The following is a 16,659-nucleotide window of genomic DNA, read 5'->3' as shown; positions in this document are numbered from 1 at the left end:
TTGGAGACGAGCACCGTTACTGGGCAAGGGCCAGGCAACTTTGTCATCTCCAGCTTGTTTGTTATTTGGTTTGAATGGCAGGCACAACACGAGAGACTCTGCTCTGTTGCAGTTGAAGTAGTTTACAGTGCAAAAATTAAAATGTGGCCTAACAGAGAACATGGCACTTTGAGCTGAGTTTGGACATACAATAGTCTTTAGCAGGAAAGACTTAGGGAAGCTTTGCTTCTGCACATGACTGTGGCATGATGGGAAGCCTTGCTTCTGCACATGACTGTGGCATGATGGGAAGTTTTGCTTCTAAGCTTTTCTTCTGCACATGCTGCACAAACCGTTCTAATACTAAGACATTCCCTCATCATCCCAGAATGTTCAGTTCACATTGAGTTCATGAAAACATTATACTCTGACCTGTTCTTAATGCATAGTTGACCACATCTATCGGAATGTAATTGTTTAAGTCTTGCTATATCAATCACTAGTTATAATTTAATTAGGAGGTTTTCATGCCTGTCTAGTTCTGTGCTCCCTTTCCCAGCCTTTAATCTATTGGTGATTAATGCCTATATGTAACCTTTGCTTTGTACTTGTGTTAACCAATCAGCAATAAGCACATACGTGGCAATTGCTGTAATATTCAATAAAAGGGACTCCCCGAGACTTGCTCGGGAGATGCCTCCCACATGACACTTGCTACTCGTCTGTCGGTTATTTCAACCCAACACTTATCTGGTACCACAGTAAGTTTCTCAGATGCTGGAAAACCAAATACAGTCCCCGGGCGAACCTGATTTGAAGGCCAAAGACTGGCAGTAGTTTTTCAGACCGTTGCAACTGGTTTGAGAGCAGGATCCTCTCCAACAGTATACACCAAGCTGGGCAACCTGTGACTCTCTAGATGTTGTTGAGCTACCATTCACTATCATCCCGGACAACTGGCCATACTGGCTAGGGCTAATGGGATTTGAGAATCCCACAACTTAATATTCACAAAAGGGGAAAGAAGGATGACGGCCAACTAAGGAGAAATGGCCTCTGAAACTGACGGACTATGCTGAAATGGTGAAATTAACTGCCAAATTAAGAAGACGTTATGACTGAGTGCTTAAGGACGAGTGGAGTCCACTGATGGATTATCTATCAAATTATCACCCATATATGAAGTCACTGGCAGGATTTGAAATATAAGCAGTGGATTATTGAAAGAATTAACGATGGTGGGGTTTAGAAAATTAAAACTTACGTGTTGTAAAACAGCTAACAAGAAGGAGTAAAAAAAAAATCAGGAAAGGAGGGGTGGGAAGTCACGAAGAAACTGCATGTCGTTGTCGTTGTTGTTTTAATTACATGATGATAAGTATTTTGGAATATTTTTGGAGATTTAATAAAAATGATAAGGGGAAAAAGAGAATACCACAACATGGAGGGCAACAAGTTCTTCATTCTTGGTGTAAACACACAAGTACACAAACATTTCTTTTTGTCCCCTTGCTGTGCCTGGTTGAACAGGTTTCTGAAACAATGCAAAACCTGTTCACTAAAGATGGAAGTAAGATGAGTGTACACACAACTGTCTGTAATCCCTCTTTCAATCCATGTTCAATTCTCTCTCTAAAAAATGTCCAATTCCAGCAAAAGCTGCCTTACATTGGATTAGACCCGTGGAACCCCAACCTTTTTGGGGTCACAGCCCCTCTAGGTTCCATAAAACCATCCCTGGTTCCTGCTACTCTATAAAAAGCGTTATTCAGAATAGCAGTTTGCATGACCCGTGAAGGAGGATTATAGGTAAAGGTAAAGGGACCCCTGACCATTAGGTCGAGTCGTGACCGACTCTGGGGTTGCGGCGCTCATCTCGCTTTATTGGCTGAGGGAGCTGGCGTACAGCTTCCGTGTCATGTGGCCAGCGTGACTAAGCCGCTTCTGGCGAACCAGAGCAGCACACGGAAACGCCGTTTACCTTCCCGCTGGAGAGGTATCTATTTATCTACTTGTATTTTGACGTGCTTTCGAACTGCTAGGTTGGCAGGAGCAGGGACTGAGCAACGGGAGCTCACCCCGTCGCGGGGATTCAAACCACTGACCTTCTGATTGGCAAGTCCTAGGCTCTGTGGTTTAACCCACAGCGCCACCTGCGTCCCTCAAAGGAGGATTATAACACAACAGAATTCAAAACGGTAACGAATTACTGCACATTTATTCAAAATCCAATGAAAACTATAGTTCAATTAGTGCAACAGTGATAACAGCTTCTCAAAGTCCGATAGTCATTTACACCTCCAGAGCCACCCTATGAGCACATACACCAGGTAGCCGCTCCCCCTCCCTGGGGATGGTACTGCCCACTTTGAGAACCATGGAGTTTAGACCATTGGACCGTCTAGCCCAGTAGTGTCAGCTCTCCCTGGTTGTGTCCCTCCCAGGCAGAGCTACTTCTGGCTCTATGAAAGATCATTTAACTGGAGATGCCAAGGGCTAGATCAGTTTCTGTAACCCCTGATCTATGAACCCCCTCTGCAAAGCTTCCATGAAGTCAGCTCTTACAGCTAGGGAGAATTTTCTGCCATGAGACACAGTTAAGTGTTAGGATGATTAACACTCGGTGGGGATCATTTGAAAAAAGCAGTTCTTTGGGGCGTAAGGGGTTTTCGCAGAAATTGCCTTAATAGGTTTGCCACTCCAGCAGCTTTTGCATCTCTTCCTTCTTCTTTTCATACTGCCATATGGCTTGCTGCTGCCTGTATCTCGAGTCCTGGAAAATGTTCTTCACTTGCTGGGCAAATCCAGGGCTATCTTCCTGTAGTGTGTTAATGGTCTGGAGGATGAAAGGAGTCCTCTCCCTTGGGAGCGGGTTATTCCGCGGCCTCATGGGGATGACGGTGTATCCTTTGTGCGGTATGGTCAACGCACTGAACAGACACGTGCAGAACTGGAACTCGCACCAAAGCTCACTTAAGAAGTTTTCGGTCAGCAAGATGATTATCCAAGCAGACCCATTCATTGCATCGTTTAAATTTTCAAAGAGATGCCTCCCACCAGGCATTTCGGCAAATATGATTCCTGGTTTAATGCAGAATTCATTCTGTAGCAAGTCCTGGACTCTAGCAGCTTCCTCGACATCTTCCTCAGCATGAAGAACAACAAACCTGTAAAAAACATCTCCAGCATCTTCGTCACTGCTGTGAATTTCTTCAGTATTGGTACCGCCACTGGTTTCTTCACCCAGTGACAGTTCAAACGTTTTGGGCTTTTGCTTAAAGCCTTCTTGTCCTGGACTCGCACGGTTGTCCTTCACACTGTTTCTTGGAGAAAAAGGAAACGTTCTTTTGGAGTTACCATTTCCCATTGCAGCAAAACACCCGGATCTAAAGATGATGAAGTATCCCAATTTTTCCAGTCTATAGAATAAACGAAAAAGAAGTTCAGAAGGGAAAAGATCTCCGTCTTTTAACATAGCACAAGATTCATTCAAAGCTATTCCTGAAATCACAAGGGATCTAGGGCAGCAGTGGTGGAGGAAGCAGAAGTATTTCAAGGCAAGACTGGAAAGTACATTACAGCGAAAGCATGTGAAGCAGCAGGAAGGAGGAGGAAAAAGGGGATTTTAGAGCCTCTCTTATATACATACACAGAACAGACAGTTGACTGCAGAGCTCTGGAGAAACTACAATAGCCACATTTCTGGACTGTGACATGATAATAAGTATAAAAGGCTCAGGGAAGTTTTTAATGTTTGCTCTTTTATTGTGTTTTTAATATTCTTCTGGGAGCTGCCCAGAGTAGCTGGGGAAATCCAGCCAGATGGGTGGGGTATAAATAAATACTTATTATTAATTTATTATTGTTGTTGTTGTTGTTGTTGTTGTTGTTGTTACAACATAATACAGGATATCAGCTAGTTTCTGGTGCTATTTACAGGGTATTTCTCCCCAAAAAAGACAGAACACATGTACACAACTATTAATAAACTTTTTAGTTTTCTGCAGTCCTTTGGGGTTGTTTTATGTTATGATTTGTATTGTTTAAAATTGGTTTTATTATGGGGTGGGTGTTTTTTTAACTGAATATTTTTTTATTAGTGTTGTAAGCTGCCCAGAATGAAACACCACAATTTCAAAAAAAAAACATTATATGTCACAAACCTGGAAAGGCCCCTATTTTAGACTGCCTTTATACTTCCCCATTTTTAGTTACTTTAACATTTCTATTTGCTGTGAAAAGGAAACGGGTATCTAACACTTCAGGTGGTTAAAGCTCTGCACATCAGCAAATGGCTGCTGAAATTCTCCCCCTGCAGCTGTTTCCAAGCGGTGGCCAAAGGGTTAATTAATAGGGCACACTGTGTAGCTGGTCCCTGCCAAGGGCACACCAAAAAAAGCACTCCCAGGAATGCAGGCATCCTTTGCTCTCAGAAGCTGCTTACTTGAATCTATAATAGGAAGCCATCCTTTCAGACTACATAGCACATGCTAAAGAGTCTTTGTCCCTGTAAGTGGTGTGAATGCGCTGAATGTATGATCATAGCTGTCAACTTTTCCCTTTTCTTGCGAGGAATCCTATTCGGAATAAGGGAATTTCCCTTTAAAAAAAGGGAAAAGTTGACAGCTATGTATATGATGTATGTGAGCCAATCAACTCCCCCAAATAAGCAAACCATGGATGTGCTCACTATGTTGAATATAAAAGAAAAACCAAGAATATTCTGAAACTACTGTGCCAAAAAAAAAAAAAAAAAAACCCACAGGCCAGGATCCAGAGAGCCTAGGGTGCAATTGGAAAGGATTTGTTAAGAAGAGACCCCGAGGGTCATCCAGTCCAACCCCTGCAATGCAGGAATCTCAATATGTGGTCTCCCATCCAATTTGAAACCATACCGGACCCTGCTTAGCTTTGCAAATGTGCTAGCTGTTTTATTGCTGCAAGTACCACTCATGTATTTTTTTTTGGGGGGGGGTGTCACTTGTTTCCCTAACTCAGAGCTTTCCAAACTGTGTGTCATGACATGTTAGTATATTGGCTATAGTGTGTCACGCAAACACTCTTATAAGGGGTTAGTTTAACCCTCGGTTTGCTAGTAAAACTGAGTTACTATGTTGTGAAAGGATGCATGTCTAAAAAGTGTGTCACCAACATGAAAAGTCTGGAAAGCTCTGTCCTAACTGGTTATATTTATGTATACTGCACTGCCACTTGCATGGGTGTAATAAATAATAATAATAATAATAATTTATTTGTACCCCGCCCATCTGGCTGGGTTTCCCCAGCCACTCTGGGCGGCTTCCAACAAAGATTTAAAATACATCAAAATGTCACACATTAAAAACTTTCCTGAACAGGGCTGCCTTTAGATGTCTTCTAAATGTCAGGTAGTTGTTTATCTCTTTGACATCTGATGGGAGGGCGTTCCACAGGGTGGGCGCCACTACCAAGTAGGCCCTCTGCCTGGTTCCCTGTAGCTTTGCTTCTCACAGTGAGGGAACCGCCAGAAGGCTCTTGGCGCTGGACCTCAGCGTCCAGGCAGAACGATGGGGGTGGAGACGCTCCTTCAGGTATACTGGGCCAAGCCTTTAAAGGTCAACACCAACACTTTGATGTAAAGTAAAACAATAGAAATAACTAACTGACCAATCACATCAGTCCTGCCCCCCAACAAAAGTCCTGCATCCCTTAACAAAAATCCTGGCTACACCCATGGCCACTGGGGATACCTCCCTGACTCTCAGGTCAGCTTAAGGTGGTAGTGAGAATGAGGGACAGCAAGCGGGCAAATTCATAGATACAGCTATCAATGGCTGCATTTACCTTTGGGTCCCATGGCCCTGAATACCAGTTGCTGGGGAATATGAGCAGGAGAGTGTTAATGCGCACATGTGCTACCGATAGGCTTCCCATAGCCATCAGGTTGCTTACTGTGAGAACAGAATGCTGACTGTGGTGTAATATAGCAGGGCTCTTCTGTTCTCAAGGAGGGGTTGAAATTTAAATGATAACAACCCTTGCTGAAGAAGCCTGGAATGAGCAGTGAAAAACGAGCTGTGCATACAAGATTGATTATCTGATGAATATGTTACCTTTCTGTATGAAATGCTCATCAGACCTGGCTCAGATGCAACTGCAGACTTTGCTGTTTTATTTTTTGGGGAACAGCACCACCTTATGGCACAGGTACACTGCAAGTTCTGTATTAATAGGCACTTTAATATGCACACATGAAACCGTAGCCAAAAGCTGGCCTGAGCTCAGTCTGTTTTCCTATGGCAGTTAGTACTGTGCAGAGAATATATCTTGATATAGAACAGGTTGGAATTCCCCATCAGTGTTTCCCACATGTTACTTAACACACAACTAGGATTAAAAGGCTACCAGGCAGACATAAACCAGGCAACTTTCTTCATGGCACTTCAGATACAGCCAGGCAGCTCTGATTTTAGGAGCTGGAATGGGGTTGTTTTTTCACAGATTCCGTTCCCTCCAGCCTGAATGTTTCAGCTCTACATCCAACAGGTCTAATGTTTGTAATGAATCTGCTCTGTGAGTCTAGCCAATATTCCAGAATACAGTGGTACCTCGGGTTAAGTACTTAATTCGTTCCGGAGGTCCGTACTTAACCTGAAACTGTTCTTAACCTGAAGCACCATTTTAACTAACGGGGCCTCCTGCTGCTGCCGTGCCGCCAGAGCACAATTTCTGTTCTCATCCTGAGCAAACTTCTTAACCTGAAGCAATATTTCTGGGTTAGTGAAGTCTGTAACCTGAAGCGTATGTAACCTGAAGCGTATGTAACCCGAGGTACCACTGTACAATAAATCCACCTAGAGGGAGAAGACTTAGAAACAGTTTGGCTGAATGCTGAAATGGCTGAGCTCTCCAGTCATCTTTGGTCTTAGCAAACAACCATTGGCACCATCTATTATTTTTAAGGTTCTCGGTGGACAGAGACACAACAGCAGAGACAGGCATAGGACTAAGTGTGGCCTGTCCATCTGGAGTCATTGTCTTTCCCAGAAACACTTCCTGCACTCCTGGTTGTGAATGCAACCAGGCATGTAGAAAACTGTTGATATGCCCTGACCCTATGAACCCTATAAACATGAAATAATCAACACAGGAGTAGAATCAGCAGAAAGGACATGCATAATAGAGGAACTCAGCTGTAAACATAAGACATAAAAAAATCCATTGCAGAACCTGCATACTATTTCCTCAATCTGCTTCATTCAACAGCTCACATTTTAGCTCAGTTGGTTAGAGCGTGGTGCTGATAATGCCAAGGTTGCAGGTTCGATCCCCGTATGGGACAGCTGCATATTCTGGCATCGCAGGGGGTTGGACTAGATGATCCTCAGAGCCCCTTCCAACTCTACAATTCTATGATGCTATAGACATACCAGTGTGAGCTTCGCTGTGACTTTCAGGTGAAGTTCAATGCAGGAAACCAGCCACAGTTTTAAAGGCAAGAAGGAATAGAAACAGTCTCATTTATTTATAGCAGACAAAGATAGCAAAAGGCATGACACCTGGGAATTGAGCATCAGCTTGAGATCTCATAGGGCCCTCTACCTAATTAACTTCCTGGCTAAAAACTGCTAAATAAACTCACTCAAATTACCTTGCAGATGGCAATTGTTCTTAATAGCTGATCCACAAACCAATAGATACAAGGTGGTTAAGAAAGGAATGGCTAGAGGAAAGACATAATCCAGCCCGGGGAAAAACAACAAGAGTTAAGTTGCAACACTTTATGAACAATTTACTTTTCCCCATTACTTCTTGTATGCTCTCAATGAAAAACAAAACCTGGCACACCTAAACCCCTATGTTATATTGTGTTCTAAGTTCTCAAACATGTTCTAGTCACACTGCTCCAACATTCCTCCCCTGACCCCCAAATCAGAACATGTGAAACAATAGTTTTTCTTTAGATCAATTTGAATTGAAGAGTGCAGTATGCAGCCCTCTGGGTGATACAGAACTCTTCCTCAAACTAGATGTATGGAAAAGGAAGGTAAACCAAAGGAAGAGATGTTTTGATGACAAGGGTTGCTATGGTGCCTGTTTGGAGAAGATTTTTTACTCACATACAAACTCTGTATAAACCCCAAATCTACTAACATTAAACAGAAGCACAAAAACCCCAAGAGAAAAAATATCCAGCTACAACCACACTTCCTTTTTTTAAAAAGCAAAAGAACTCAATTTTCTCTTATCCCTAACCTCTAAAAAAATCTCTACAGTAAGCAAGTCTTACATTGCCTCTTAAATATAGTCAGGCAATGGGGAAATCCAAGTCACAACTAGAAACTCTCATGTTCTTTGCAGACAAAACATTTTTTTTACTTAACTAGTAGAATAGTTTTACCATGTTGAAAAACATTGTTTTCAACTTTTACTTCTATGAAACGAATCCTACAAACTTCTTGGCCGATTTATATTATGCACAGTGTTTTAAAAAGAAAATGGGCGGTGTGTCCAACTAAATCATACTCAAAACAGACTCGCTGAGATAAATTAAGTCAACTGATTGCAGTAGGTCTACTTTTGAGTATGATTCATCTGGACACCACACCATATGGTTCTTCAGAAATCTGAGAGAGAAACAAGAAGTTGGATTTCCAGAGAGTCCAAATCTAGGCGCATCCAACATCAAAGGGAAAACAGCAGCAGATTGTGATCCACCTCCTCTCTTACTTCCAGCATTTTCAACTTGATACCTTCACTTTCCCTTTTCGAAGCCACCTCCACAGACTGGAAGATTGTTAGGAAATATGCCCCTTTCCCTCCCGCTCCCAGAATTATGCGGGTACCGATTTAGGCTGCTCTGACCTCTAGCTATCAATCAGGCCTTTGGTTGATTTGATTTACATCTTATGCCCTTTTAAAACATGGTGGGTGTTTTTTGGGGGGGGGCATTATTGGGTTTTTGTTTTTATTTTGATTACGTATTTTATGGTTTTATATTTTGATTTTACCCTGAGACCTCTGGGTATAGGGCGGTATATAAATTCTAATTCTAATTCTAATAATAGCCTCTCAGCCTTTACAGGAGTGTTGAACAAATAAAATAACTGGGGAGGTGGGGGGGGGGAGCTCTGAGAGAAGCATCCAGTATAATAATAATTGTTTTAATAATTTGTTATTTATACCCCACCCACCTGGCTGGGTTTCCCCAGACAGAATATTAAAAACAGAATAAAACATCAAACATTAAAAACTTACCTAAATAGGGCTGCTTTCAGATGTCTTCTAAAAGTCAGACAGTTGTTTATTTCCTTGACATCTGATCTATCAATCCAGTAACTAGATTTTGGTAGCATCATCTCTTTTAAGATGCCACAATGCTCTTTTCTTTCTCTTCCCCTACGCTGCAAAAGACTGAAGACTTGTCGCCACGCGAAAGCCCACTGAAACGAGGGTTTGGGGAGGGGGGAGCCGTCTGGCTGCCAAAGGGGCTTCGCGTCGGACAAGGGGCGAGGGAGAGGAACGGGGGTCGCCACTTCTGGAGCTTCACTTGCGGCATCTGCTTGAGAAGCAGCACTTACCTGTCGAGCAGGTGAGCCTGGTCCTTCTCCCCGCGGCGGAGGCGTCCGGGAACGTCCAGCTTCTCTCCCCCTGAGGAAGTTGTGGCCGGGAGGCGTTGTGTCTCAGCGCCTTTTACGTCCGGCCGCTGCTGAGAAAAGGGGAAGCATGACAAGGATGGGGCGGGCCCAGAGCTTGAACCCGTCGCCTTTTTCTACAAAAGCAGCAAGATGGAGCTTGCCACCCCCTTTGCCAGCTTCCCATCCGGAGGGAGCTGGCCAAAGAAAGGAGCAATCGTGTCCCTCGGGTGGACCCGTCGACATCTTAGACTGATGTCAACATAAGAACAGTATGTGAATTAGGACTGTGTAACATACAATGCTTGTGCACGCGCGTGTGTCTTACTCCAATCATGCACACACACAAACAAACACACTTTGTGTGTTTTGGTGTGTGTGTGTGTGTGTGTGTCTTACGCATAGAAGCCAACTCCTAGGGGCCAAGGTCCTTTCACCCTCCCCAATAAAATATTTGACGGGGCTGCCTCAAAAAGTTGATAGGCATTTCCATGATAGATTATGTGGGACGGGGCTTACCTGGGCTGCCCCAAATTTTTATTCAAGTTGGCACCCTTGGTCTTACCCTTGGATAAATACAATAATATTTGGAATGAGTTTACATAGAATATATTAGGTTATTGACAATTATATGTGTATTATGATAATAAGAATATACATATGTACAGTGATGTATTTTTCCCTTTTTTATTCTCACTTTCTTTCCCCCCCCCCATTTTTTATAAATGGAATTCTCTTAATAAAATAATAGTAATAGTAATAATAGTAACAAGAACAACAACAGTTTTACAGATGTCATTTTACCTTACACAGCCCTAATTCACACTTGAGCCCTGCAATCCACAGCACCCCTGCTAGGTAAGAAACCCGTTTAAACATGGTGGGGCTTACTTCTGAGTGAACATACGCAGATTTGTACCGTAGTTCAGCATCTGTCTTAAGGATCATGCTAATAAATAAATAAACTGTGGGAGGCAGTGGAAGACAGGAGTGCCTGGCGTGCTCTGGTCCATGGGGTCACGAAGAGTCGGACCCGACTAACGACTCAACAACAACAATAAATAAACAGATAGTGTCACATTTCAGGGTGAAGGATGGGCAGAGTTATCCTAGAAGTAAGTACAGTGGTACCTCAGGTTACATACGCTTCAGGTTACAGACTCCGCTAACCCAGAAATAGTGCTTCAGGTTAAGAACTTTGCTTCAGGATGAGAACAGAAATCGGGCTCCGGTGGCACAGCAGCAGCAGGAGGCCCCATTAGCTAAAGTGGTGCTTCAGGTTAAGAACAGTTTCAGGTTAAGTACAGACCTCCGGAACGAATTAAGTACTTAACCTGAGGTACCACTGTATGCTGTTGTCGTCAGTGGATTGGCCTCATCCAACATGTGTTCAGCCCTAGAGAGGAGAGGGAAATATCAACAACCGGGGAGTCTTTGGCGCCAAGGCAACTGCAGTATAGGATTCCTTTTCCCCACCCCTGTCTCAGCCACAATGTTCAAAGCAGCTTCCAATGAAATAAAACACGCAGCAGTTTAAATCACAAAAAACTGTGTCACAAAAACATACTTTAAAGCTGTATATAAACCAGCAATGCAACTTGATGGCCTTAAACGACCAGTCCCCAAAGTTGAATCAGCAACAGAACTGTATGTTTTCAAATTTCTACCCTGATTTTGTTTTGTCGTCTTACTAGTGTGATGACTTTGGCCTTGTCTATTGTGGGACGCGGGTGGCGCTTGGGACGCGGGTGGCGCTGTGGGTAAAAGCCTCAGTGCCTAGGGCTTGCCGATCGAAGGGTCGGCGGTTCGAATCCCCGCGGCGGGGTGCGCTCCCGCTGCTCGGTCCCAGCGCCTGCCAACCTAGCAGTTCGAAAGCACCCCTGGGTGCAAGTAGATAAATAGGTACCGCTTACCAGCGGGAAGGTAAACGGCGTTCCGTGTGCTGCGCTGGCTCGCCAGATGCAGCTTTGTCACGCTGGCCACGTGACCCGGAAGTGTCTCCGGACAGCGCTGGCCCACGACCAATAGAGTGAGATGGGCGCACAAACCCCAGAGTCTGTCAAGACTGGCCCGTTCGGGCAGGGGTACCTTTACCTTTACCTTTATACTGTATATACCAGCATAATAAGCTGGCAGAGTTCTGAGACCATCGAGATTCTGTTGGTGGTGGTAGATTGCATGTTTGCGTATTCCTCCATGTGAAAATATCATTGCATATAGAAACCTAGCACAAGAGGAAGAGGGCTTGACTAAAACCGCTTCCTCTGATACTCAAACTTTTGACTCTCAGGGAGTCAGAATTTCCCACCCGCGGCCTGAAGTGGCACAGCTCACTTTGCCAGCTCAAAATTCTATAACCTCATTCTGTAGCATGTGAGATTTTCTCTCACATTTTAAGATGGTACTTGCCCCAGGTTTCCCCCACTCGGTCTTATGGGGAAGACTTGTGCGAGAAGAGCCACTCTTACCTTCTATAACTGCCCATTGAGTTTTATAGTTCTTTAACCATTCATGGTCTCTTTTAAAAAACAGACAGAAAAGCAAATAAACCTAATTTCCAGTAAAGTGGTCCCCTTAGCACAATGACTTCTACCTGTGCAGTGGGACTTCTGTTTCTCTCCTCTCCCCATGTGCTCCTCCAATCTGCTCCAAGGGTTCCAGTCTTGAATCACTGGCTGTAGAGTACTTAGAGGCACACAGGTGGCACTGTGGTTTAAACCATTCAGCCTCTTGGTCTTACTGATCAGAAGGTTGGTGGTTTGAATCCCCGTGTTGCGATGTTCCATTGTACCAGAAGCGGTTTAGTCATGCCGGCCACATGACCCAGAAAGCTGTCTGTGGACAAACGCTGGCTCCCTCGGCCTGAAAGTGAGATGAAATTTGGATACCCTATTCCATAATAATAATAATAATAATTTTATTAATTATACTCTGCCCATCTGATTGGTTTGCCCCAGCCACCCTGGGCGGCTTCCAACATACAGTGGACGCTCGGGTTGCAAACATGATCCGTGCGGGATGCACGTTCACAACCCGCAGCATCTGCGACCCAAACTGGCGCGTCTGTGCACGTGTGGGTTGTGATTAGGCGCTTCTGCGCATGCGCAACTGCTGAAACCTGGAAGTAACCCGTTCCGGTACTTCCAGGTTTCAGCGGTCTGCAACCCGAAAAAATGCAACCTGAAGCGTCTGTAACCCGAGGTATGACTGAATATAAAAACGTAATAAAACTATATAGGGCTGCCTTTAGATGTCTTCTAAAGGTTGTATAGTTACTTATCTCCTTGGCTTGAGGGTCACATAACTCCATACCCTCCAACATTTCTCTGATGGAAATAGGGACGTCCTAAGGAAAAGCAGAACATTCCAGGATCAAATCAGAAACCGGGACTGTAAATCCGGGACTGTCCCTGGAAAATAGGGATGCTTGGAGATTCTGCCATGCACGGTGGTTCACTAGGGACTCAATAAAGCTCACAGACGCTGCTTGCCTGGGATTGTGAAACAGAGGGAAATGTATGACAAGCTCCCAGCCATGTTTGGTAAGGCTGTGTTATCAAAGTTGCATTATGTAGAATCATTAAAAGCCACTTTCAGCACAATCATTATAGGCCACATTCACACCACACCTTTAAAGCACTATAAAACCACACTCATGGCTTCCTCCAAAGGATTCTGGGAGCTGTAGTTTGTTAAGGGTGTTGAGAATTAATAGAAAACGCCCTATTTCCCCACAGAACCACAATTCCCAGTGACTGTGTGAAGAGGGATTTGATTGGTAAACCTCTCTGAGAATTGTAACTCTCATGTAAATGTATGGTGTGGCTGTCACCTACTCAAAATTAAATCCTATGGAATTCAAGGGGACCTACTCCCCAGTTAAGTATTGCAGCCTAAATTGTTCAAATACAGGATGTGGGGATGCAGGATTAGACCAGTGTGTCACTGTACTTAGCATTCGGTTTCAGGCAATACAGTACAAGCAGATTAGTTCATGTGAAAGGCATGGTGTTGATATTTATTCCCTATCCTTACTCTTCAGCAACTGACAGATAGAAGTTTATTTCTGTTATGACACATACTGGTTCAATGACTTTACATGTATTGATTTATCTATTTATTTATTTATTACCATTATACCACAAGCAGTTGAAGTTCTCAAGCAGAAGTTTCTGTTGTGACACTGGCTCCCTGCCCCATCCTCAGTTGCAACAGCACATTTATTTTACATAAAAACTATTTTCAGACTCTGTCGTGTCACATTATTTCCAGAAGGCAATGCATGGAGTTTCCCTCTCATCAAATATTTGCTAAATATACAATTTCCCACTTCCTCTTGTGCTTCTGTGTCTCTTCCCCTTTCTTTGTGGTCTCGACATCTTCTTGTAACCCTCTGGCCAGAGCTTGTTTTGTTTCTTAATTCAACCACTAAACAGCATGTAGTTAATGGCAGTGATAATAGTAGTAATAGTAGTAGGTTCTGACTCAAGCCATCATTATAACATGAATAATACATACATTAAAGGAATATTTCTGTTGTGGTAAAATAATGTGAGGGAACGCCATTGGAAATGAAAGCTGTCTACTGATGCTGAAATCAGTTCATTTTTAGTTCTAGGAAGGAAAGATAGGAACTGCAGGAATGGATGACAAAGAGGAGTTTTCAAAGGTGTAAACCCAACACATTTTGAGTCACACTACTCTTACTCAGGTGCAACTGATCCCACCACTGCAGATGACTGCTAAAATGCTCTTGCATGCTGTCTGATAGAATATACAGTGTATGTTTTTAAATATAAGTTGTTTAGAAACCTTTTAGGGATCAAGTAAGTCTCATAGATTATTGTAACGTTGTCTACATTGGGCTGCAGTTGAAGATGACTTGGAAACTTCAATTGGCTTCAAACACAGCAGCCAGATTACTGGTGGGGTTCCCCTGTTCTAAAACAGATGCATTGGCTGCCAGTTCATTTCGGGGCACAATTTCAGGTGCTCAAACTGGTGTTTAAAGCCCTAAACGACTTACACTCCAAATACCCATGAGACTGCCTCCTTCTCTACAGACTTCTTGGGTACTAAGATCTTGGTAGCTCTGCCACCCTCATTTCAGTGGTGGCAGCCCCTAGATTGTGGAATTTTGTCCCCTATACAGTGGTACCTTGGTTCTTGAACTTAATCCATTCTGGGAGTCCGTTCGACTCCTGAAACTGTTCGATAACCAAGGCGCGGCTTCTGATTGGCTGCAGGAGCTTCCTGCACTCAATTGGAAGCCACAGAAGGCACGTTGGACGTTCGGCTTCTGAAAAACATTTGCAAACTGGAACACTTCTGGGTTTGTGGCGTTTGGGAGCTGATTTGTTAAGACAACTAAGCCATTCGGGAACCAAGGTACCACTGTACAATACTTTCCCATGTATTTCCATACAGCAGAGGTTTTCAACATTTTTGAGTCCACGGCTCCCTTGAGCAACTACTTTCTTTCTCAGGCACCCCTGTGGGACTCAGGAGCCAGTTATGTCACCCCTTGCCTACATAGCCGGCAGCCCCTCATGCTTTATGGAGTGTTCCCTCCGCCTCTCTCCCTTGGGAGTCCTCTGGGCAGTAGCTACCATTGTCCCTGGTCTCTGAGCTGCCCTTCCCACACAAAAGAGAGGTGCCTCCTCACGCTGCCTCCTAGTGGCCTGGGAAGAGGATTCTTAGTGACCTAACAGAGACTGGACAAGCGTGAGGCCTTCACCTTACCTCGGGAGGCAGCTGCGGGTGCTGCCGGGCTCTCCTTCAGCACTGGGCACTCAGCTCCCAGGCAGGCCTTGCACACAGCAAGCACAAGGCCGGCGGGCGCAGTGCCTGCCTGTCTGCCCAGCCTCCCACTTGTCTATCCATTCCCAACAGCAAGGGCTGACGGACTGGCTGGCTGGGTTCCCTTGCCTGCTTGCTTGCTTACTCCAAGGCCACCTCAGCTCCTGGCAACCAGCACCCCTTGGCCAGCCCCAGAGGCACCATTCACCTGGGGAGCACATTGTAACCAGGGCTGCTGCAACAAAAGGCTGTGCAAGCCTTTGGGAGGCAGAGACACGAGAGGGCATCAGACGGGAGGGAAGGAAAGAAAGAGGGACAGAGGGCAGTGTTGCCCGTTGCAACCCTGACCATGGTTCAAGGCACCCCAGGGTGCCATGGCACTCTGGTTGAAAACCACTGCCATAGAGGGAAGGACTCTTGGAGCCTTCAGTGAGCTGCCGTGACTAACTGGCTGGACATTTTGAGAATCAAGTTGGCCAACTACAGAGTGACCTTGCCTCTGCTGTTGCTGCAGTTCCAAGTGATGGGTAGCTGCAGTTCCAAGAGATCGGTTTCAGCTTATATGACCTGATGATGGGCTCAGAGTGCTTCTGGCTGTATACCTGATCACATGACCTCTTTCCCTCTTTGCTTATATTTAGCAGAGCAGATTTGACTGGTTGGGTCCAGACTAGCCAGCTAAACCAGTTGACGACAGCTGATGGGTCTCAAATCTTAGGGACTTCTCCTGCATCCAAAAACAGGCTCTGGTCAACTGAGCAGATGAGGCCAATAGTGGGTCCAATGGTTAAGAAAGCAGTTTATGCACGTGCTTGCAGAGGGAAGTAAGGGACAGATAGAGTTCATCAACCTAGCAAGGTAGCCCATCTAGGAGAAGAAAAACTCTGATGCTAAACCTCCGCTACAGAAATTTGGAGTGGAGTCTCCAATAGGGTTGGATGGTGCCTTGTACACATTTTTCTAGCAACTCCTGCAGCCAAACCGGCACAAAACGTATTGTTGCGCTTTCCTTTCGACCACATCAGCGAGGCTGAAAGGGAGGTGTTATCATCTAGACAAGCCAGGACTTCCATACACACTGGCCAGGCTTGTGCCCCGGGGAGGTCACTTTGGTGCTGCTAATGCAGTGATTTGACTTACCATAACTTCTGGAGGCGTACTCCGTGGTATCACAAGATGAATGGATGTCAACAAGTGGCTTCAAGATAGGATTTGTTACAGTAATTCAATGTGGGGCTCACCTTGAACCTGCTGTGGAAACTGTAGC

General features: G+C 44.6%; 1 protein-coding gene across 3 annotated transcripts; it reads right to left on the bottom strand.

Annotated features, from left to right (window-relative positions):
- Positions 1-2,168: 2,168 nt before the first annotated feature.
- On the bottom strand, positions 2,169-16,550 carry TICAM2 (TIR domain containing adaptor molecule 2). 3 transcript variants are annotated; one of them, XM_081213866.1, is made up of 3 exons: positions 16,533-16,550; positions 9,540-9,664; positions 2,169-3,398 (listed from the first exon to the last, which is right to left on the bottom strand). In XM_081213866.1, the coding sequence occupies exons 1-3, from the start codon at positions 16,533-16,535 to the stop codon at positions 2,663-2,665; spliced, it is 864 nt and encodes a 287-aa protein (XP_081069992.1). In that variant the 5' UTR covers positions 16,536-16,550; the 3' UTR covers positions 2,169-2,662. The 3 variants fall into 3 exon arrangements, with proteins under 3 accessions (XP_081069992.1, XP_081069993.1, XP_081069994.1); XM_081213867.1 differs by lacking the exons at positions 9,540-9,664; positions 16,533-16,550 and adding an exon at positions 9,217-9,372; XM_081213868.1 differs by lacking the exons at positions 9,540-9,664; positions 16,533-16,550 and adding an exon at positions 5,803-5,925.
- Positions 16,551-16,659: the final 109 nt, after the last annotated feature.

The sequence above is a fragment of the Podarcis bocagei genome (genome assembly GCF_964188305.1).
Source record: "Podarcis bocagei genome assembly, chromosome: 11".
Lineage (NCBI taxonomy): Eukaryota > Metazoa > Chordata > Lepidosauria > Squamata > Lacertidae > Podarcis > Podarcis bocagei.
Note: the sequence above shows the minus strand (reverse complement) of the source record. Positions and strands in the feature narration are given on the sequence as shown.